General features: G+C 38.6%; 1 protein-coding gene across 1 annotated transcript in view; it reads right to left on the bottom strand.

The window, feature by feature from the left end:
* Positions 1-24,534, bottom strand: part of WFDC1 (WAP four-disulfide core domain 1) — a 106,967-nt gene that overhangs the window by 29,591 nt on the left and 52,842 nt on the right. Inside the window, 3 exon segments of the mRNA XM_053700833.1 lie at positions 9,105-9,188; positions 17,477-17,590; positions 17,593-17,671. Coding sequence (XP_053556808.1) covers positions 9,105-9,188; positions 17,477-17,590; positions 17,593-17,671 — 277 coding nt within the window.

Genomic DNA, 24,534 nt, shown 5'->3' with positions numbered 1-24,534 from the left:
GAAAAATGGGGTGAAACAATAATAAAATAAAAAATGAGCACTTATATTAGAAACTGGGTACTGGCAGACAGCTGCCAGTACCTAAGATGGCCACAAATAGGAAGAGGGGGGAGGTTAAGAGAGCTGTTTGGGGGGGTGATCGTGGAGGTTTAGGGGTTAGGGGGGAACCTACACTGCAGAAACTATATTTTTTTTAAAAAAATTGCTAAAAAAAAAGAAAAAAAGGCTTACTGCCAGTACTTAAGATGGCGGTGACAACTGTGGGATGGGGGAGGGAATAGAGCTGTTTGAGAGGGTCAGGGAGGGATCAGGAGGTGAGATGTGTCAGGTGGGAGGCTGATCTCTACACTAAAGCTAAAGTTAACCCTACAAGCTCCCTAATTAACCCCTTCACTGCTGGGCATAATACAAGTGTTGTGCGCAGCGGCATTTAGCGGCCTTCTAATTACCAAAAAGCAATGCTAAAGCCATATATGTCTGCTATTTCTGAACAAAGTGGATCCCAGAGAAGCATTTACAACCATTTGTGCCATAATTGCACAATCTATTTGTAAATAATTTCAGTGAGAAACCTAAAGTAAGTTAAAAAGCTAATGATTTTTTTTTATTTGATCACATTTGGCTGTGAAATGGTGGCATGAAATATACCAAAGTGGGCCTAGATCAATACTTTGGGTTCTCTACTAAAAGAAAATATATACATGTAAAGGGTTATTCAGGGATTTCTGATAGATATCAGTGTTCCAATGTAACTATCCCTAATTTTGAAAAAAATGGTTTGTAAATAGCAAAGTGCTACTTGTACTTATTGCCCTATAACTTGCAAAAAAGCAAAGAACATGTAAACAATGGGAATTTCTAAATTCAGGACAAAATTTAGAAACTATTTAGCATGGGCGTTTTTTGGTGGTTGTAGATGTGTAACAGATTTTGGGGATCAAAGTTAGAAAAAGTGTGTTTTTTCCATTTTTTCATCATATTTTATAATTTTTTTATAGTAAATGATATGATATGATGAAAAACATAATTTATGCTTACCTGATAAATTCCTTTCTCCTGTAGTGTAGTCAGTCCACGGGTCATCATTACTTATGGGATATTAACTCCTCCCCAACAGGAAGTGCAAGAGGATCACCCAAGCAGAGCTGCTATATAGCTCCTCCCCTCTACGTCACACCCAGTCATTCGACCGAGAACCAAACGAGAAAGGAGAAACTATAGGGTGCAGTGGTGACTGGAGTATAATTTAAAAATTTAGACCTGCCTTAAAAAACAGGGCGGGCCGTGGACTGACTACACTACAGGAGAAAGGAATTTATCAGGTAAGCATAAATTATGTTTTCTCCTGTTAAGTGTAGTCAGTCCACGGGTCATCATTACTTATGGGATACCAATACCAAAGCTAAGTACACGGATGACGGGAGGGACAGGCAGGATCTCTATACGGAAGGAACCACTGCCTGAAGAACCTTTCTCCCAAAAACAGCCTCCGAAGAAGCAAAAGTTTCAAATTTGTAAAATTTGGAAAAAGTATGAAGAGAAGACCAAGTTGCAGCCTTGCAAATCTGTTCAACAGAGGCCTCGTTCTTAAAGGCCCAAGTGGAAGCCACAGCTCTAGTAGAATGAGCTGTAATCCTTTCAGGAGGTTGCTGTCCAGCAGTCTCATAGGCTAAGCGTATTATGCTACGAAGCCAAAAGGATAGAGAGGTAGCAGATGCTTTTTGACCTCTCCTCTGTCCAGAATAAACGACAAACAGGGAAGAAGTTTGGCGAAAATCTTTAGTTGCCTGTAAATAAAATTTCAGTGCACGGACTACATCTAGATTGTGCAGAAGTCGTTCCTTCTTTGAAGAAGGGTTAGGACACAATGATGGAACAACAATCTCTTGATTGATATTCTTGTTAGTGACTACCTTAGGTAAGAACCCAGGTTTAGTACGCAGAACTACCTTATCTGAATGAAAAATCAGATACGGAGAATCACAATGTAAGGCTGATAACTCAGAGACTCTACGAGCCGAGGAAATAGCCATTAAAAACAGAACTTTCCAAGATAACAGCTTGATATCAATGGAATGAAGGGGTTCAAACGGAACACCCTGTAAAACATTAAGAACTAAGTTTAAGCTCCACGGTGGAGCTACAGTCTTAAACACAGGCTTAATTCTAGCCAAAGCCTGACAAAAAGCCTGAACGTCTGGAACTTCTGACAGACGTTTGTGTAGAAGGATGGACAGAGCTGAGATCTGTCCCTTTAAAGAACTTGCAGATAAACCCTTTTCTAAACCTTCTTGTAGAAAAGACAATATCCTAGGAATCCTAACCTTACTCCATGAGTAACCCTTGGATTCGCACCAGTGTAAGTATTTACGCCATATCTTATGGTAAATCTTCCTGGTAACAGGTTTCCTAGCCTGTATTAAGGTATCAATTACTGGCTCTGAAAATCCACGCTTTGATAAAATTAAGCATTCAATTTCCATGCAGTCAGCTTCAGAGAAATTAGATTTTGATGTTTGAAAGGACCCTGAATTAGAAGGTCCTGTCTCAGAGGCAGAGACCAAGGTGGACAGGATGACATGTCCACTAGATCTGCATACCAGGTCCTGCGTGGCCACGCAGGCGCTATTAGAATCACTGATGCTTTCTCCTGTTTGATCCTGGCAATCAAACGAGGAAGCATCGGGAAGGGTGGAAACACATAAGCCAACCTGAAGGTCCAAGGTGCTGTCAAGGCATCTATCAGGACCGCTCCCGGGTCCCTGGACCTGGACCCGTAACGAGGAAGCTTGGCGTTCTGGTGAGACGCCATGAGATCCATATCTGGTTTGCCCCAACGTCGAAGTATTTGGGCAAAGACCTCCGGATGAAGTTCCCACTCCCCCGGATGAAAAGTCTGGCGACTTAGGAAATCCGCCTCCCAGTTCTCCACTCCTGGGATGTGGATCGCTGACAGGTGGCAAGAGTGAGACTCTGCCCAGCGAATTATCTTTGTTACTTCCATCATCGCTAAGGAACTTCTTGTCCCCCCCTGATGGTTGATGTAAGCCACAGTCGTGATGTTGTCCGACTGAAACCTGATGAACCTCAGAGTTGCTAACTGAGGCCAAGCCAGAAGGGCATTGAGAACTGCTCTCAATTCCAGAATGTTTATTGGAAGGAGACTCTCCTCTTGAGTCCATGATCCCTGAGCCTTCAGGAAATTCCAGACAGCGCCCCAACCTAGTAGGCTGGCGTCTGTAGTTACAATTGTCCAGTCTGGCCTGCTGAAGGGCATCCCCCTGGACAGATGTGGCCGAGAAAGCCACCATAGAAGAGAATTTCTGGTCTCTTGATCCAGATTCAGCGTAGGGGACAAATCTGAGTAATCCCCATTCCACTGACTTAGCATGCACAATTGCAGCGGTCTGAGGTGCAGGCGTGCAAATGGAACTATGTCTATTGCCGCTACCATTAAGCCGATTACCTCCATGCATTGAGCCACTGACGGGTGTTGAATGGAATGAAGGGCACGGCACGCATTTAGAAGCTTTGTTAACCTGTCCTCTGTCAGGTAAATTTTCATTTCTACAGAATCTATAAGAGTCCCCAAGAAGGGAACTCTTGTGAGTGGTAAGAGAGAACTCTTCTCCTCGTTTACTTTCCACCCATGCGACCTTAGAAATGCCAGTACTAACTCTGTATGAGACTTGGCAGTTTGAAAGCTTGACGCTTGTATCAGAATGTCGTCTAGGTACGGAGCTACCGAAATTCCTCGCGGTCTTAGTACCGCCAGAAGAGAGCCCAGAACCTTTGTAAAGATTCTTGGAGCCGTAGCCAACCCGAAGGGAAGAGCTACAAACTGGTAATGCCTGTCTAGGAAGGCAAACCTTAGATACCGGTAATGCTCTCTGTGAATCGGTATGTGAAGGTAAGCATCCTTTAAATCCACTGTGGTCATGTACTGACCTCTTTGGATCATGGGTAAGATTGTCCGAATAGTTTCCATCTTGAATGATGGAACTCTTAGGAATTTAAATCTAATATTAAATCTAATATTGGTCTGAAGGTTCCCTCTTTTTTGGGAACCACAAACAGATTTGAGTAAAACCCTTGTCCGTGTTCCGACCGCGGAACTGGGTGGATCACTCCCATTAGTAAAAGGTCTTGTACACAGCGTAGAAACGCCTCTTTCTTTATCTGGTTTGTTGACAACCTTGAAAGGTGAAATCTCCCTTGTGGAGGAGAAGCTTTGAAGTCCAGAAGATATCCCTGAGATATGATCTCCAACGCCCAGGGATCCTGGACATCTCTTGCCCAAGCCTGGGCGAAGAGAGAGAGTCTGCCCCCCACTAGATCAGTTTCCGGATCGGGGGCCCTCACTTCATGCTGTCTTAGGGGCAGCAGCAGGTTTTCTGGCCTGCTTGCCCTTGTTCCAGGCCTGGTTAGGTTTCCAGCACTGTCTGTAGCGAGCAACAGCTCCTTCCTGTTTTGGAGCAGAGGAAGTTGAAGCTGCTCCTGCCTTGAAGTTACGAAAGGCAAGAAAATTAGACTGTCTAGCCCTGGGTTTGGCTCTGTCTTGAGGCAGGGCATGGCCTTTACCTCCCGTAATATCAGCGATAATTTCTTTCAAACCGGGCCCGAATAAAGTCTGCCCCTTGAAAGGTATGTTAAGTAATTTTGATTTAGAAGTTACATCAGCTGACCAGGATTTTAGCCACAGCGCTCTGCGTGCCTGAATGGTGAATCCGGAATTCTTAGCCGTAAGTTTAGTTAAATGTACTACGGCATCAGAAATAAATGAATTAGCTAGCTTAAGGGTTTTAAGCTTGTGTGAAATCTCATCTAATGTCGCTGAGTCAAGGGTCTCTTCCAGAGACTCAAACCAAAATGCTGCCGCAGCCGTGACAGGCGCAATGCATGCAAGGGGTTGTAATATAAAACCTTGTTGAACAAACATTTTCTTAAGGTAACCCTCTAACTTTTTATCCATTGGATCTGAAAAGGCACAGCTATCCTCCACCGGGATAGTGGTACGCTTAGCTAAAGTAGAAACTGCTCCCTCCACCTTAGGGACCGTTTGCCATAAGTCCCGTGTGGTGGCGTCTATTGGAAACATTTTTCTGAATATAGGAGGGGGTGAGAAAGGCACACCGGGTCTATCCCACTCCTTAGTAATAATTTCAGTAAGTCTCTTAGGTATAGGAAAAACGTCAGTACTCGTCGGTACCGCAAAATATTTATCCAACCTACACATTTTCTCTGGAATTGCAACTGTGTTACAATCATTCAGAGCCGCTAACACCTCCCCTAACAATACACGGAGGTTTTCCAGCTTAAACTTAAAATTTGAAATGTCTGAATCCAGTTTATTTGGATCAGATCCGTCACCCGCAGAATGAAGCTCTCCGTCCTCATGCTCTGCCAATTGTGACGCAGTATCAGACATGGCCCTAGCATTATCAGTATACTCTGTTCTCATCCCAGAGTGATCTCGTTTACCTCTAAGTTCTGGCAATTTAGACAAAACTTCAGTCATAACATTAGCCATGTCTTGTAGAGTGATTTGTAATGGCCGCCCTGATGTACTTGGCGTTACAATATCACGCACCTCCTGAGCGGGAGATGCAGGTACTGACACGTGAGGCAAGTTAGTCGGCATAACTTCCCCCTCGTTGTCTGGTGAATGTTGCTTAACATGTACAGATTGACTTTTATTTAAAGTAGCATCAATGCAATTAGTACATAAATTTCTATTGGGCTCCACCTTGGCTTTTGAACATATAGCACAAAGAGATTCCTCTGTGTCAGACATGTTTAAACAAACTAGCAATTAGACTAGCAAGCTTGGAAATACTTTTCAACTAAATTTACAAGCAATATGTAAAAACGTTACTGTGCCTTTAAGAAGCACACAAAAACTGACACAGTTGAATAACAATGAACCGGATTAGTTATAGAAACCAAATTTAGCAAAGGATTGCACTCATTTGCAATGGATGATTAACCCTTAATATCAGAAAAAAACGTATAACAATTGAAAATATAAGTGTTTTTATCACAGTCAAGCACAGTCTCACAGGTCTGCTGTGAGTGATTACCTCCCTCAAAACTAGTTTTGAAGACCCCTGAGCTCTGTGGAGACGTCCTGGATCATGCAGGGAGAAAAAGACAGACTGTGACTGAATTTCTGATGCGTAGTAAAAGCGCCAAAATAGGCCCCTCCCACTCACACTACCACAGTGAGGGAAGCTCAGTAAACTGTTTTAATTTAAAACAAACGACAGCCATGTGGAAAATAAAGCCCAAAACAATTTTCACCAAGTACCTCAGATAATTAAACGATTTAACATGCCAGTAAACGTTTAAAATCTAATATATGAAATGTCATTAAAAAGCCTGCTGCTAGTCGCTCACACTGCAAGTTAGGCTAAAAATTATATGCATACAGTATTTTCCCAGTGAAGTGCCATTCCCCAGAAATACTTAAGTGTAAACATACATACATATCAGCCTGATACCAGTTGCTACTACTGCATTTAAGGCTGTACTTACATTATATCGGTATTAGCAGTATTTTCTCAGTCAATTCCATTCCTTAGAAAATAATATACTGCAACATACCTCTTTGCAGGTGAACCTGCCCGCTGTCCCCTGATCTGAAGTTACCTTACTCCTCAGAATGGCCGAGAACAGCAAACGGATCTTAGTTACGTCCGCTAAGATCATATACAAAAACTCAGGTAGATTCTTCTTCAAATTCTGCCTGAGAAGGAAACAACACACTCCGGTGCCGTTTAAAATAACAAACTCTTGATTGAAGATATAAAAAACTAAGTTTAATCACCACAGTCCTCTCACACATCCTATCTATTAGTTGGGTGCAAGAGAATGACTGGGTGTGACGTAGAGGGGAGGAGCTATATAGCAGCTCTGCTTGGGTGATACTCATGCACTTCCTGTTGGGGAGGAGTTAATATCCCATAAGTAATGATGACCCGTGGACTGACTACACTTAACAGGAGAAATAATTGTATCTTTAGAAAGTCCATTTAAGGGCGAGAAAAACACTATATAATATGTGTGGGTACAGTAAATGAGTAAGAGCAAAATTACAGCTAAACACAAACACAGCAGAAATGTAAAAATAGCGCTGGTCCCAGACGGTCAACAAATGGAAAAGTGGTCTAGTCACTAAGGGGTTAAAATTGTATTCTCTTTCTAAATGATGAAATAAAAAAATGGGTTTCACGTTCCTTTTTTTTTATTTATTGAATTCCACAACTTGATAAGCAATTGATCAACTCAGTTTTACAATTATTAACAAGAACCCCAAAAAGTTTTAAAATGGAACATTTGTTTAGGGCATGGGCAAAATACACTGACATCACCAGTCGCCATTTTGGATGATCTAGGAAGCAATGTCACCAAACACATATAAATGCTACTTGCTCAATCGATTATAGTTAAAATGTAATAATAAGCCCTTTTATAATAATAAAAATGAGCTAAATCAATAGCTCAACAAACACAGATGCCAACTAGGGTTGCCACCCAGCTGCTATTTACTGACATGCCAGGTATTTTTAAGGTTCAGGTCAAAGTTGAAATTAAAGATTAAATATAGAAATAAAGATTCGATCATGGTGATGCTTCTTCTAAGTGTGTTGGAATCTAATTATAAACCAATGAATATTTTAAATCAGTTCAAGCAGCTTTATTTCCTAATATATGCTGCATAATTATTTATGCAGATTTATGCTAATGATCATGGACAGTATTTTTTTCCAGTAAGGGTGGCAACCTTAGCCACTACACAAATAATGCTTCTGCTCAAAACCCTTAAAAAGAGATACACACATATCTCTAAGGTTTTGGTGCACACACAGGTTAAGTGTGCACATCATCTTTTCACACTATTAAAAGGATCAATCAACATACAGGCCCTTCAACCTGGGATGTAATCCCTAAACCCAGAAAACTGCCATTTTAATGGTGCCAATGTTTTTTTATTATTAATATTATTTTGAAATCAAGAGATTAGCAATACAAACAATGATTAAAAGTTGTTTTCAGGAGGTAACCATTTCAGGGGTATTAATGGCAGAAGGATTTTAGGATTGTTAAACCACACTGACAATACTGACCAAGGTTCAGAAAACCTACCGAAAACAACACAATACTGTAATTATATTAGAGGAACAGTTGACTCATAAGGAGATCAATGCATACAGTGCTTTGGCCATCAATACTAGATGAGAGATGTTTTTTAAAAAGCATATTTAGATTTTGTATATTTTAATAATGTACCCACCAAGTATGCAGCTTAAATGGGCACACGCCACATTTTTTACTGTTTAGGAAAATATAGGCAACCAGTGGGACATGACACCCAAATGTTAAATTACTTGAAAGTAATGCAACATATCTCTAAAAAAACTGACTAGAAAATATCACCTGAAAATCTCTGTAAAAAGAGAAGGTATTTTACCTCAAAATTCCCTTAGTAGCCACAACCCATTGTAAAGGGACTTTAAGCCTCCAATAAGGATGCTTGTCTTAGGACTTGAAGTGTAGGGTGCATCTGGCATGTGCAGCACAGTCATCTTATTTCCCTCCACAGTTTAAGGATGTTTACTATAAAATCTCACAAGATATCAGTGAAATCTCATGAGATCACAGTAAACCAAAGTGTGACATCAGTACTGATAAAGCTGATTGGCTGTTTTGCAGATAACAGTAAAAAAAGTGTAGCTCTGGACCACACAGTGCTAAATTTTATGAGCTGAAGGAATTTTGAGGTAAATATTTTTTTCACATAGAGATGTTTAAGTGGTATGTTCTTGTTAGCTTTTTACATATATGCTGCATCACTTTCAAGTGATTTGGGCATATGGGTATTATGTCCCTTTAAGCAATTTTCTTGATAAGATGCAGACGTCCCTGCTTGTAGAGTTGTTCATTACCTAGGGGTTGAGTAGTTTGAAGCCAGACATGCACACTGACACTGCTTTTTTGACATTTAGTAAGCTGAAGAGGTCATATACCATTGCTTTCTGTAAATGTGGGATCCCCTACTACGCTGAGCCAGTATTCTGATCATAATATATAACTATAAAATATACCTTGTAACACTTCCTCTGGTCCATCAAGAAGCCAACCATTTCCCCCCAGCCAGCGAGGCTTTGGTTGCACCAACCAGTCCAGCACTAGAATAAAAAAGGTAAGAGCATATAAATAACAGCTATTATCATACTGAGGAGAATAATGTAACATCATTTTATAGACTTAGAAACATATTTCATGCAATTGATTTATTACTCAACAAAATCATACATTCAATAAAATACATGTTTTAATCTAATAGAGTAACTTTGTAAGATGGTGGAATGTAACTGATATGATACATATCAGGTTCTATATCAGTACCCATGTGTGATGTTTTCATCCTCATGTCATATTTTTGGGGTCCTAGTTGAGTTTATACTATATAGAGGAAATGTAACTGTGACATATATGATATGCTGTATTTAGGTTTTTTTTTAAATTATTTGCCTTTTAAATTTTTCATCTGGACTATAATAGAGGACTAGATTACAAGTGGCACGCTAAATTTATCGTATACGATATAGAAATATCATGCCCCCGTTCATTTGCGTGTATATTACAAGTTGAAAAAATATTAATATTAATTATTAATAATTATAGTTACTATAAAATATAAATTCTATTGATTTTTAAAAAATATTTAAGTACATATATAATAATTGTTTTAATTAATTATTAATATTTTTCAAATGTATTTTCTTTAATAAATACATAACACACCTTAATATAACTTATGTTAGATTAGCACACATGACAAATTAGTGTACTTCTGCTGGGTTCTGTGCACATAAGCCCAACAGGAGTACATTAATTCTTCATGTGTGCTAACCCAACATAAGGTGCATTATGTATTTTTTACATATAAAATAATGAAAATTATGAATAATTTAAATAATGATAATAGCTGTACTTAAATATTTTTAAAAAATCAGTAGAATATATATGTATATTTTACAGTAACTATAATAATAATTATTATTAATATTTTTTCAATATTTAAAATTTACATAACACGCCTTAAGATAACTAATTCTTTATGTGTCAATATTCTTTTTATTTAAAAAATAAATATATATATATATATATATATATAAATATATATACAGGTATATATATATATATATATATATATATATATATATATATATATATATATATATATATAAAAATATCTATTTAAAATAAAAATAAGAATTTCCTGTATGTGAGGATCATTGGAATGTGAAATATTAATAACACCTGTTGGGTATTGCACTGTGGGTTTAATATGGGGTTGGGTCAGAACGCAAGTGATAAGTGTTACGTTTTTTTATATACACACACACAATCACACACACATACTGTATATATATAACAGAAATACACAGTTTTTCCAGTCATGATGCGATTACACTCTTTGGGCCAGATTACGAGTGGAGCCCTATTTAGGGCTTTTGCTAGATTGCTAATTGCGCTAGGAGTAAACTTTTTGCGTGCGTCGGGTTGCACTCGTATTATTATTTTAGAAGTAAAAAGTTATCAATCTTGCACTAAACCCAACACGCGCAAAAAGCAAAACTTAGAATATTACCCGCGCAATAACCTATTCCCCCATAGAAGTCAGAGCAAAAAAGTGGAAAAAACAACCCCAATCACATATTCTCATGTGCGCTAACCAGACATGAAAATATGAATATTTCCCATTCCAATGTTCTTCACATAACAGATTATGTTCTATTTATTCATAAATACATATTTCTACATATATCTGATGGTATATTGAAAACATATATAGCTATAAACACACACACACACACACATATATATATTTATATAGGTATAGATATATACAGATATATACAGATATATACAGGAATATCTATTAATAAACACTTAGAACATATTCTGCTATGTGCAGAACATTGGAATGTGAAATATTTTTAGTAAATACATAGTATAACACTTTATTAAATATGAATATTGCATAAATATGCTTTTACGTGTTTTCATCTACTTAAAGGGACATGCCACCCACATTTTTTCTTTTATGATTTAGAAAGATAATGCAATTTTAAACATCTTTCTAATTTACTTATATTATCTAATTTGTTTTATTCTCTTGATATTCTTTGATGAAAAGCATATCTAGATATGCTCACTAGCTGCTGATTGGTTGCTGCACATAGAAGCCTCGTGTGATTGGCTCACCCTGTGCATTGCTTTTTCTTCAACTAAGGATATTTAAAAAATGAAGCAAAATAAATAATGGAAGTAAATTGTAATGTTGTTTAATTTTCTACTCTCTATCTGAATCATGAATACTCACCTTTAGTTAGTCTTGAGAAAGGCCTTTTATAGAGGCCGAAACGCGTTGACAAATTTGGTGAGCATTATTTCATATTTTTTTCATATGTGAAAACGTTATTGCACTATGTTGTTGTTTTTTTTAATTACAGGGATAACCGAAGTTTACATTGCAAAGACCAAGCAAAGTCATCTAGCACATAAAAGTCTATTATCACTCATATGGAGAAATTTATAAAGAGGATCATCCACTAATAACCACTAGTTTTTCTCACTGAGTATCACTTGGATTTTATTTCATTAACTAAAATTCATATTTCACTATTTTTTACTTATTTTTTATTTTTTACTTTTTTCAGACACTGTTACACATTTTTTACACATTTTTACACTTTTCACTAGTGTTAAGGGGATCCCCCGTTCATATTACACTTTTATATATACACACTTGGATTATTATAATTTTTGCATTGGATTTCATATATACCATTTTCTTTTACTTGATTTTTTATCACTGTTTTTTTCCACTGGATTTTTTACTGGATTTCTGGACTTGACATTAACACCTAGGAATTGCACCACAATTCCTTTGGACACCTTTTTAGAAACTTTTTTTCTCCTTAGGAGATCATTTAATGTGACTCTTATTCTGTTTATCCCCGTAATTGGTGATACTAATCTGTTGAATATTGTTTTTTACTGTACCGATTATGTATTTTTAACTGTATTTTTTAACTGTATTTCATTTTAGTATATGTTACATGGATCCAAGGTTTTACTATATGTTTAAATAAATGTTCTGACTGTTATTTACTTTTCTGTTAGAATCTCCCTTTGCCTCTAGTTGGCGCTCTTGGATTATTTTATTAATTTTTTTAAAGGGACATGCCACCCACATTTTTTCTTTTATGATTTAGAAAGATAATGCAATTTTAAACATCTTTCTAATTTACTTATATTATCTAATTTGTTTTATTCTCTTGATATTCTTTGATGAAAAGCATATCTAGATATGCTCACTAGCTGCTGATTGGTTGCTGCACATAGAAGCCTTGTGTGATTGGCTCACCATGTGCATTGCTTTTTCTTCAACTAAGGATATTTAAAAAATGAAGCAAAATAAATAATGGAAGTAAATTGTAATGTTGTTTAATTTTCTACTCTCTATCTGAATCATGAAAGAAAGATTTTGGGTTTAGTGGCCCTTTAACTGCAAAGGGCTCCAATGCACTTATATATATACCGGTATATATATGTCTATATATGTGTACGTATGTATTAATGTGTTTATATGTGTATATATATCTGTAAATAAATATATAAACATATAAATACATAAATACATATGTACACATAAATAGACAATTATATATACATCTTTAGACATGTATATGTATCCTTGTCTTTGTTAAATCCCTTTGGCTGCCTTTTTTATCTAACACCTAAGATCTCTCTTTGAGCCCTTATAACATTTTTGTGCAATATTATTTTTTTTTAATAATTTTTATTAGATATATGTTATTATGAGTGTAACTGTATTGAGTAAGGTATTTTTGATATGTTTTGTGACACTTTTTTGTTTCTCTGAGCATGCGTTAACCCGGCGAGCATTAACTTAAATTATGCTCGAGCGATCGCGTTTTCTTTCAACTAAAATGTGCACAATTTAACTTGTGCTCAAACAAATGCGAAAACCCGATATCGTTCGCGCAAATGTTTGCACTCCACTCTTAATCTGACCCTTTGCTGGTTTGGTTTTTGGTGACTTTGTAATATACAAATGTTATGCTGCAGGTCCTGGCAGTGAGAGGGTTAAACAAATGCCTTTCTCTCTAGTTATGTGAGTATCATATTGATTCATAAATATATATTACATATTGCACTTCCAGTGACCTCTTAGTTTCCCTCCAGTTCCTTGCTTTGTATTTCTAACCATCTGCTTTTGCCAGCAGTAGAAATATGTATGAGAACCTTTCCTGGTCACTCCCTGTCTGCCTGGCACGCGTGTATCAAATTATGCAGAGTCCACATAACATGAACTTCTTTCACTGGTAATCAGTTTAATTTTAAATACACTTCAACCAACAATCTGAAAATTATATATATATATATATATATATATATATATATACACATATACAGGTGGCCCCTCGGTTTACAACGGTTCAATTTACACTGTTTCAGAATAACAACCTTTTTTTCCAGTCATGTGACTGCTATTGAAAAGCATTGAGAAGCAGTGCATTGATTAAAATAGCCAGTAGGTGGAGCTGTCCGCTTGTGTTGCAGCAAAGCCAAGCAAGCTGAAATTAATCAGTTTAACAAGACCTGAGCTATTGAGCAGATTTCAAAGGAACAAGATCTTCCTATCTATAAATCAGTCCAGATTGGAATGCATAGAAAGAACTGTTTGCAGAAAAATGCAAGTGAAGTCTGTGTTGTGTGATTATTTTATTAGGTTTATAATGCTGTTTAGCAAATGTTTTTGTTAATTTAACTTAGTTTAATTATATATTCTGTGTATGTGATTATTTATAAGGTTTATAATGCTGTTTAGCAAATGTTTTTGTTCATTTAACTTAGTTTTATTATATATTCTGTGTTGTGTGATTATTTTATTAGGTTTATAATGTGGTTTAGCATTTAAAGTCTTAATTTCAAAGCTTTAAAAATAATGTATTAGGTGTTACTTATGACAATTTTGAGAGGGGCCTGGAACCTAACTCCCTCACTTCCCATTGACTTACATTATAAACTGGGTTTCAATTTACAACCGGTTTCGATTTACAACCATTCCTTCTGGAACCTAACCCCGGCGTAAACTGAGGGCTACCTGTATATATATATATATATATTCCACTATTTTACTATGTTTAAAGGAACGTTTGTTTCATGATTCAGATGCAGCATACAATTATGAAATCAGCAGCTTGCTCTCAGTAGTGCATTGATATTTCTGCCTGAGCCTACCTAGGTATGCTTTTTAACAAGGATCCCAAAAAAAACAAAGCAAATTATAAAATCGCATGCTCTTTATGAATTGTAAAATTATAATTTAAATTTAAATTTGTTTAATTTGCTTAATTTTGGCAAAAACAAGCATAACTTGCCTTATAGGATTGTCATGTGATCAGAAGCATTTCATACTGTATTGATACTCAACCTTCCAAGTGATATAGCTAGACAATAAAAGGCAATGTAGAAACCTTACAGGAATTCAAAGTAAGTTATCAGCATAATTTTATCAGGCAGCACAGTTACTAAACTAGGTAGACTTCCGGTACACAAACCTCAAAAATATATCTCTAAGGGAGAAGGAAAAACTTGTGCTTAGAGACACTTGGACACAGCGGCTAACAGTTTGCTGAAGGAGGAGGACAAACACGTGCCTAGTGTCTCTTGGACAGCAGTTCCCTAAGGAGAAGTAGGTCTCTGGATTATAGTACACCAACCCCATAAATACACCTCCAAGGAAAGTGATAAATTAAGTAGTGAAAGTAATATGGGTGAAAGGAAACAAAGTTCTCACATTCCTCACCTTCCCACACACCTGCTCCTTAAACACATTATCCTTAGAGTCTTAATGCAAAAATCTGTTACAAAGACTTGTGAAATTCCTTTAACCTGAGCAAGAGTAGTATGTATGAGAAGCTTAACCTGAGCAAGAGCAGTATGTCTGAGAAGCCAACTTAAACAGAAGGGAGAAATTTACTTTCAAAGGGGAATGTGCATCATTACTGCAGCGGCCACAGTCTTGTCCATTTCTTTTTCTTACTTGTATGTATTCCACATTTTGCCAAAACATCTTATTTGACTTCCAGGTCAGCTTCCAGCCTGATTTTGTCATCATGTACTCCTGCCTCTAGGACATACTGTAGGTTATGGCATGAAATTAATGGAAGAATCCAAAACCAAGTGATCATTGAGATGTTCCAAAACTCTGTTGCACACTGCAGCTAGCTGTTCACCACAGAACAGAAGCAGAAGTAAGCAGCAGCTTTTCTGAAGTAGGCTTCCCTCTATATTTTAGCACACAAACGCCATGAATACACCTTAAGGGAAGGCGAACAAAGACATGCCAAAACTTGAATTTCTGTTGGAAGCATTAAACTATACTCAATATCTTCCCACTGTGTTCTTAATCAAAACTTACATTTCGATTCTTCTGTCTGTGCAAGTTGGTGCTTATTCCTTGGTCTGCGGAGGTGCAGAAGGATTGCAAGCCACTTCGACCCCAGTGTTAAAGGCAGACACCTTCTTAAGCAGGAACAGGAGAAGACAGTGCTTCCTCAGCACTGTCTTAAGCAAAACAATTTCACTAATAGGTGGAACTTGACTTTGTAGATTGTGGAACATTGGAGCAACAGAAGACTATCCTCCATGCAATGGCTTACTGACAATTTATTGGGATTAGGAGCCCATTAGGCAGAGATGAGAGGACCATGATAAGTCAGTTAGTGTCAGTCCTAAGCCTTTTAAGTATATAACAAAGAACTTTAGTCAAAACACTGTCAGTCTTGGTCAGGTCATAGCCTTGTTTAGTCATCTCTTGAGTGAGGTGGACGCCTTCTTCGAAAATCGTGAAATGGTTCCTGGTGGTATACTTAGTAGTAAAGTAGCAGCACCTGTCAGGTGGCTTAAGGAGCAGATGCAAAATCACATGCAGAGCATCTCCAGAAAAAAAAACAATTCAGTAAAAGCTTACATCCAGAAATAAAATGGTTTTAAAAACTGTAATTCCATATAGCCATAAAATCAAGTGATGTAAAAAAAATTCAGACAGACTTGAATTTAGTTGTCACTCAAGAGGACAATTCTATTTGGCAGACTTAGAACTCTGTAATGAAATCATAAAAGATAAATGGAAATTTACAGTGAACAATGGAGGTTATCTATGGGGGGCACATATTCAAATTGCATACTGATCATAGGCCCTTAAAGGGACAGTATACACTCATTTTCATGTAACTGCATGTAATAGACACTACTATAAAGAATAAGATGCACAGATACTGATATAAAAATCCAGTATAAAACTGTTTAAAAACTTACTTGGAAGCTGTCAGTTTGGCTCTGTTGAAAAGGCAGCTGGAAAGCCCACTGCAAGTGGCAAATAAGACCCTCCCCCCCCCCCTTCTTTTGCATATGAAAAGACCCCTTACACAAACAGGAGCAAGCTGGAGAAGTAGCTGACAGTATTCACATAAAACTTTGGGGCTTGGTTAGGAGTCTGAAAATCAGAGTAATGTTATTTAAAAATAAGCAAACTATACATTTATTTAAAAAAAACAACTTTATTGGCTATATAAATAGGTCATCTACAAAATATTTATGCAAAGAAAAAATGAGTGTATAATGTCCCTTTAATAACTGTTTCCAGCAGGAAACCACATTGATAGATGTTCAGCTAGACTACTCTCTTTTACATATTAGTACAGGCCAGGAAATGTGAGAGCTGATTGTCTCTATTGCCTTTGCCATCACCGGATGTTAAACTGGAGGATGATGTAGAAGTTGTTTTATTTCTTACAAACACTCTCACTGCAATAACACAAGAACAAATTCTAGTTTCCTCTTAGCATGCCCAATTCAGAGAGCATTATGGGAATTTCTGTTGAAGAATATTGATATATAATATACAAAATGTTACATTTGTATATCAAGTATAATTGGTTTCAAATATTTTAAATATCAGAATTAACTGTTGCTTGTTGCATGATTACCATCATCAAAGATGGCTGCAATTATTAAATATATGCTAAGAAAACAGCACCCAGAGACTGCTTTTTTTTTTTTTAAAAAAAAGCAGGAATGGAGAACCTTGGCACTCCTGAGGTTTCAGAACTACATTACCCATGATGCTTAGCCACTCTGAAGTCCCAGTTGAGCATCATGGGAAATGTAGTTCTGAAACAACTGGAGGGCCATGGTTCTCCAACCCTGGTCTAAAGCATAAAACTGCGTCAAGAATAATCTTTTGGTGGAAACTTAGGCATTATTAGAATAACATTTCCAAATTTCATTAATACTTCTTCATGATTTGTCATTTTAATCTACATTATCAACACCAAATATCATTTTTTTTCAACTTAGAGTTTTGTCAGACCTGGGGGAGGCTGGACTGATTCTAAGCAGGCATAAATACACCCGTTGTAGCAGCAGCGCTTGTGTCGTTCACATTCAGAGTCAGATCGGCAGCTAGGCACCTCACAGGCTCGTCCGGCAGTCCCTGGGGTGGGGGGAGGGCACGGTCATTCTTCTGATAGTTTGTGTTGTGAGGGTGAAGCGGGTATTCATAGTCCTTGAAAACATAAAAGCAAAGTAAAAGAGATGAGCAAACTACCATGGGAGTAGTACAATCATTGTATAATACATTAATGTATATTTATAGCACCAACATGTTGATGAACTATAACAAACAGCACAATGAGAACACAATTACAAAAACAATAAGTGAAAATAAAATTCACAATACAGATACAGCATGCAATGTTATGAATAACTAAAATGTACTTCTAATAACATATTTGCTTTGCTCTCTTGATATCCTTGTTGAAGAATAAATCCTAGGTAGAACCAGGAGCAACAATACACTTCTGGAAGGGAAGCTGGTGATTGGTGGCTGCACACATGTGTCCTTTGAGAGCAGATTTTATATTTCTAAATAAAATATTGTTTTCAGGAAACTATATAACTTGACTAAAAAGGTGATTTTACACAGTGTTCTCCGGTGTTGGATAATATACAGCTTTCAATATAAAGGTAAAAATAACACAAAGATCCTACATGTTCCACTTACAGTTGCACAACAAGCTATACCAGGCAGCAATTAGTACAGAGCACAGAATTTAAGGTGACAGGGAGCAAAGTACAAAAAAAATTATCACTTAAAGGGACATGAAACCCAATTTTTTTTTTCTTTCATGTTTCAGATAGAGCAAATCATTTTAAAACAAATTTCTCAATTGTACTTTCTATTATCACATGTGCTTCATTTCACTTGGGTAATCCTTTGTTGAAGGAGCATGCAATGCACAACTGGGAGCTAGCTGAATACATTAGTAAGCCAAAGGAAAGGGCATACATGTGCAGCCACCAATCAGCACCTAGGCTCACAGCTCAGAGTCTATCTAGGTATGCTTTCAAACAGAGGATACCAAGAGAACTAAACAACTAAGATAAGAGGTACTTTGGAAACTTGTTTAAAATTGTATGCTCTATCTGAATTGTGAAGGGAAAAATGTTGGGCTTCATGTGCCTTTAAATATAGAGAAAATGTATATATATTTCAATATATAGAAAAAACAGAATTTATGTTTACCTGATAAATTACTTTCTCCAACGTGGTGTCCGGTCCAACGGCGTCATCCTTACTTGTGGGATATTCTCTTCCCCAACAGGAAATGGCAAAGAGCCCAGCAAAGCTGGTCACATGATCCCTCCTAGGCTCCGCCTTCCCCAGTCCATTCGACCGACGTAAAGAGGAATATTGCATAGGAGAAATCATATGATACCGTGGTGACTGTAGTTAGAAAAAATAAATCATCAGACCTGATTAAAAAACCAGGGCGGGGCCGTGGACCGGACACACCGTTGGAAGAAAGTAATTTATCAGGTAAACAATAATTCTGTTTCTCCAACATAGGTGTGTCCGGTCCACGGCGTCTTCCTTACTTGTGGGAACCCAATACCAAAGCTTTAGGACACGGATGATGGGAGGAGCAAATCAGGTCACCTAGATGGAAGGCGCCACGGCTTGCAAAACCTTTCTCCCAAAAATAGCCTCAGAAGAAGCAAAAGTATCAAATTTTTAAAATTTGGTAAAAGTGTGCAGTGAAGACCAAGTCGCTGCCTTACATATCTGATCAACAGAAGCCTCGTTCTTGAAGGCCCATGTGGACAGCCACGGCCCTAGTGGGGAATGAGCTGTGATTCTTTCAGGAGGCTGCCGTCCGGCAGTCTCATAAGCCAATCTGATGATGCTTTTAAAGCCCAAAAGAGAGAGAGTTAGAAGTTGCTTTTTGACCTCTCCTTTTACCAGAATAAACAACAAACAAGGAAGATTTTGTCTGAAATCCTTTGTAGCCTCTAAATAGAATTTTAGAGCACGAACTACATCCAAATTGTGCAACAAAACGTTCCTTCTTTGAAACTGGATTCTGACACAAAGAAGGCACGGCTATCTCCTGGTTAATATTTTTGTTAGAAAACAACTTTCGGAAGAAAACCAGGTTTAGTACGCAAAACCACCTTATCTGCATGGAACACCAGATATGGAGGAGAACACTGCAGAGCAGATAACTCTGAAACTCTTCTAGCAGAAGAAATTGCAACCAAAAACAAAACTTTCCAAGATAATAACTTGATATCAACGGAATGTAGGGGTTCAAACGGAACCCCCTGAAGAACTGAAAGAACTAAATTGAGACTCCAAGGAGGAGTCAAAGGTTTGTAAACAGGCTTGATTCTAACCAGAGCCTGAACAAAAGCTTGAACATCTGGCACAGCCGCCAGCTTTCTGTGAAGTAAAACAGATAAAGCAGAAATCTGTCCCTTCAAAGAACTTGCAGATAATCCTTTCTCCAAACCTTCTTGAAGGAAAGGATAGAATCTTAGGAATTTTTATCTTGTTCCATGGGAATCCTTTAGATTCACACCAACAGATATATTTTTTCCATATTTTATGGTAGATTTTTCTAGTTACAGGCTTTCCTGGCCTGAACAAGAAGTTATCTAATGGGGACAGAATCTGAGTACCCTCGCTTTGATAAAATCAAGCGTTTCAATCTCCAAGCAGTCAGTTGGAGTGAGGCCAGATTCGGATGTTCGAACGGACCCTTGACAAGAAGGTCCTGTCTCAAAGGTAGCTTCCATGGTGGAGCCGATGACATATTCACCAGATCTGCATACCAAGTCCTGCGTGGCCACGCAGGAGCTATCAAGATCACCGATACCCTCTCCTGTTTGATCCTGGCTACCAGGCCCAGGAATGAGAGGAAACGGTGGGAACACATAAGCTAGGTTGAAGCTCCAAGGTGCTACTAGTGCATCCACTAGAGTCGCCTTGGGATCCCTGGATCTGGACCCGTAGCAAGGAACCTTGAAGTTCTGACGAGACGCCATCAGATCCATGTCTGGAATGCCCCACAATTGAATTATTTGGGCAAAGATTTCCGATGGAGTTCCCACTCCCCCGGATGAATTGTCTGACGACTCAGAAAATCCGCTTCCCAATTTTCCCACTCCTGGGATGTGGATTGCAGACAAGTGGCAGGAGTGAGTCTCCGCCCATTGAATTATTTTGGTCACTTCTTCCATTGCCAGGGAACTCCTTGTTCCCCCTGATGGTTGATATACGCAACAGTCGTCATGTTGTCCTGATTGAAACCGTATGAATTTGGGCCTTTGCTAGCTGAGCCAAGCCTTGAGGAGCATTGAATATCGCTCTCAGTTCCAGAATATTATCGGGAGAAGAGATTCTTCCCGAGACCAAAGACCCTGAGCTTTCAGGGGTTCCCCAGAACCCGCGCCCCAGCCCACCAGACTGGGCGTCGGTCGTGACAATGACCCACTCTTGGTCTGCGGAAGCTCATCCTTTGTGACAGGTTGTCCAGGGTCAGCCACCAACGGAGTGAATCTCTGGTCCTCTGATCTACTTGTATCGTCGGAGACAAGTCTGTATAATCCCCATTCCACTGACTGGAGCATGCACAGTTGTAATGGTCTTAGATGAATTCGCGCAAAAGAACTATGTCCATTTGCCAGCTGACCATCAAACCTATTACTTCCATGCACTGCGCTATGAAGGAAGAAGAACAGAATGAAGTACATGACAAGAGCTTAGAAGTTTTGATTTCTGGCCTCTGTCAGTAAAATCCTCATTTCTAAGGAGTCTATTATTGTTCCCAAGAAGGGAACTCTTGTTGACGGAGATAGAGAACTTTTTTCTATCGTTCACTTTCCCACCCGTGAGATCTGAGAAAGGCCAGGACAATGTCCGTATGAGCCTTTGCTTGTGGGTAGAGACGACGCTTGAATCAGTATGTCGTCCAAGTAAGGTACTACTGCAATGCCCCTTGGTCTTAGCACCGCTAGAAGGGACCCTAGTACCTTTGTGAAAATTCTTGGAGCAGTGGCTAATCCGAATGGAAGTGCCACAAACTGGTAATGCTTTGTCCAGAAAGGCGAACCTTAGGAACCGATGATGTTCCTTGTGGATAGGAATATGTAGATACGCATCCTTTAAATCCACCGTGGTCATGAAATTGACCTTCCTGGATGGTAGGAAGAATTGTCCCGAATGGTTTCCATTTTGAACGATGGAACCTTGAGAAATTTGTTTAGGATCTTGAGATCTAAGATTGGTCTGAATGTTCCCTCTTTTTTGGGAACTATGAACAGATTGGAGTAGAATCCCATCCCTTGTTCTCCTAATGGAACCGATGAATCACTCCCATTTTTAACAGGTCTTCTTACACAATGTAAGAATGCCTGTCTTTTTATGTGGTCTGAAGACAATTGAGACCTGTGGAACCTCCCCCTTGGGGGTAGCCTCCTTGAATTCCAGAAGATAACCTTGGGAGACTATTTCTAGCGCCCAAGGATCCATAACATCTCTTGCCCAAGCCTGAGCGAAGAGAGAGAAAGTCTGGCCCCCCACCAGATCCGGTCCCGGATCGGGGGCCAACATCTCATGCTGTCTTGGTAGCAGTGGCAGGTTTCTTAGCCTGCTTACCTCTGTTCCAGCCTTGCATTGGCCTCCAGGCTGGCTTTGGTTTGAGAAGTATTACCCTCTTGCTTAGAGGATGTAGAACTTGAGGCTGGTCCGTTTCTGCGAAAGGGACGAAAATTTGGTTTATTTTTAGCCTTAAAAGACCTATCTTGTGGAAGGGCGTGGCCCTTACCCCCAGTGATATCTGAAATAATCTCTTTCAAGTCAGGGCCAAACCAGCGTTTTCCCCTTGAAAGGTATGTTAAGCAATTTGTTCTTGGAAGACGCATCCGTCTGACCAAGATTTTAACCAAAGCGCTCTGCGCGCCACAATAGCAAACCCTGAATTTTTCGCCGCTAATCTAGCTAATTGCAAAGTGGCGTCTAAAGTAATAGAGTTAGCCAATTTAAGAGCGTGAACCTGTCCATAATCTCCTCATAAGAAGAATCTTTATTGAGCGACTTTTCTAGTTCATCGAACCAGAAACACGCTGCTGTAGTGACAGGAACAATGCATGAAATTGGTTGTAGAAGGTAACCTTGCTGAACAAACATCTTTTTAAGCAAACCCTCTAATTTTTTATCCATAGGATCTTTGAAAGCACAACTATCTTCTATAGGGATAGTAGTGCGTTTGTTTAGAGTAGAAACCGCCCCGTCGACCTTGGGGACTGTCTGCCATAAGTCCTTTCTGGGGTCGACCATAGGAAACAATTTCTTAAAGTATAGGGGGAGGGACAAAAGGTATGCCGGGCCTTTCCCATTCTTTTGTTTACAATGTCCGCCACCCGCTTGGGTATAGGAAAAGCTTCGGGGGGCCCCGGGACCTCTAGGAACTTGTCCATCTTACATAATTTCTCTGGAATGACCAAATTGTCACAATCATCCAGAGTAGGACAACACCTCCCTTAAGCAGAGCGCGGAGATGTCCAATTTAAATTTGAATGTAATCACATCAGGTTCAGCTTGTTGAGAAATTTTCCCCTGAATCTGAAATTTCTCCCTCAGACAAAACCTCCCTGGCCCCCTCAGACTGGTGTAGGGGCATGTCAGAACCATTATCATCAGCGTCCTCATGCTCTTCAGTATTTTCTAAAAACAGAGCAGTCGCGCTTTCCGCTGATAAGTGGGCATTTTGGCTAAAATGTTTTTGATAGAATTATCCATTCACAGCCGTTAATTGTTGCATAGTAAGGAGTATTGGCGCACTAGATGTACTAGGGGCCTCCTGTGTGGGCAAGACTGGCGGTAGACGAAGGAGGGGATGATGCAGTACCATGCTTACTCCCCTCACTTGAGGAATCATCTTGGGCATCATTTTCTCTAAATTGTTTGTCACATACATCACATCTATTTAAATGAGAAGGAACCTTGGCTTCCTCACATACAGAACATGTCTATCTGATAGTTCAGACATGTTAAACAGGCATAAACTTGATAACAAAGTACAAAAAAACGTTTTAAAATAAAACCGTTACTGTCACTTTAAATTTTAAAACTGAACACACTTTATTACTGTATATGTGAAAAAGTATGAAGGAATTGTTCAAAATTCACCAAAATTTCACCACAGTGTCTTAAAGCCTTAAAAGTATTGCACACCAAATTTGAAAGCTTTAACTCTTAAAATAACGGTAACCGGAGCCGTTTTTATATTTAACCCCCTATACAGTCCCTGGTATCTGCTTTGCTGAGACCCAACCAAGCCCAGAGGGGAATAAGATACCAAATGACGCCTTCAGTAAGCTTTTTTCTATGTATCTGAGCTCCTCACACATGCATCTGCATGCCTTGCTTCCCAAAATCAACTGCGCATTAGTGGCGCGAAAATGAGGCTCTGCCTATGATTAGAGAAGGCCCCAGTGAAAAAGGTGTCCAATACAGTGCCTGCCGTTTCTTTAACATAATTCCCAAGAATAAAATAACTCCTCAAAGCTATAAACTATTAAAATGCTTATAAATCAATCGTTTTAGCCCTAGAAAAATGTCTACCAGTCTTTAAAGCCCTTGTGAAGCCCTTTATTCTTATTTAATAAAAATGGCTTACCGGATCCCATAGGGAAAATGACAGCTTCCAGCATTACCAAGTCTTGTTAGAAATGTGTCATACCTCAAGCAGCAAAAGTATGCTCACTGTTTCCCCCAACTGAAGTTAATTCCCTCTCAACAGTCCTGTGTTGGAAACAGCCATCGATTTTTAGTAACGGTTGCTAAAATCATTTTCCTCTTACAAACAGAAATCTTCATCTCTTTTCTGTTTCAGAGTAAATAGTACATACCAGCACTATTTTAAATAACAAACTCTTGATTGAAGAATAAAAACTACATTTTAAACACCAAAAAACTCTAAGCCATCTCCGTGGAGATGTTGCCTGTGCAACGGCAAAGAGAATGACTGGGGAAGGCGGAGCCTAGGAGGGATCATGTGACCAGCTTTGCTGGGCTCTTTGCCA

Source organism: Bombina bombina, chromosome 1, assembly GCF_027579735.1.
Source record: "Bombina bombina isolate aBomBom1 chromosome 1, aBomBom1.pri, whole genome shotgun sequence".
Lineage (NCBI taxonomy): Eukaryota > Metazoa > Chordata > Amphibia > Anura > Bombinatoridae > Bombina > Bombina bombina.
Note: the sequence above shows the minus strand (reverse complement) of the source record. Positions and strands in the feature narration are given on the sequence as shown.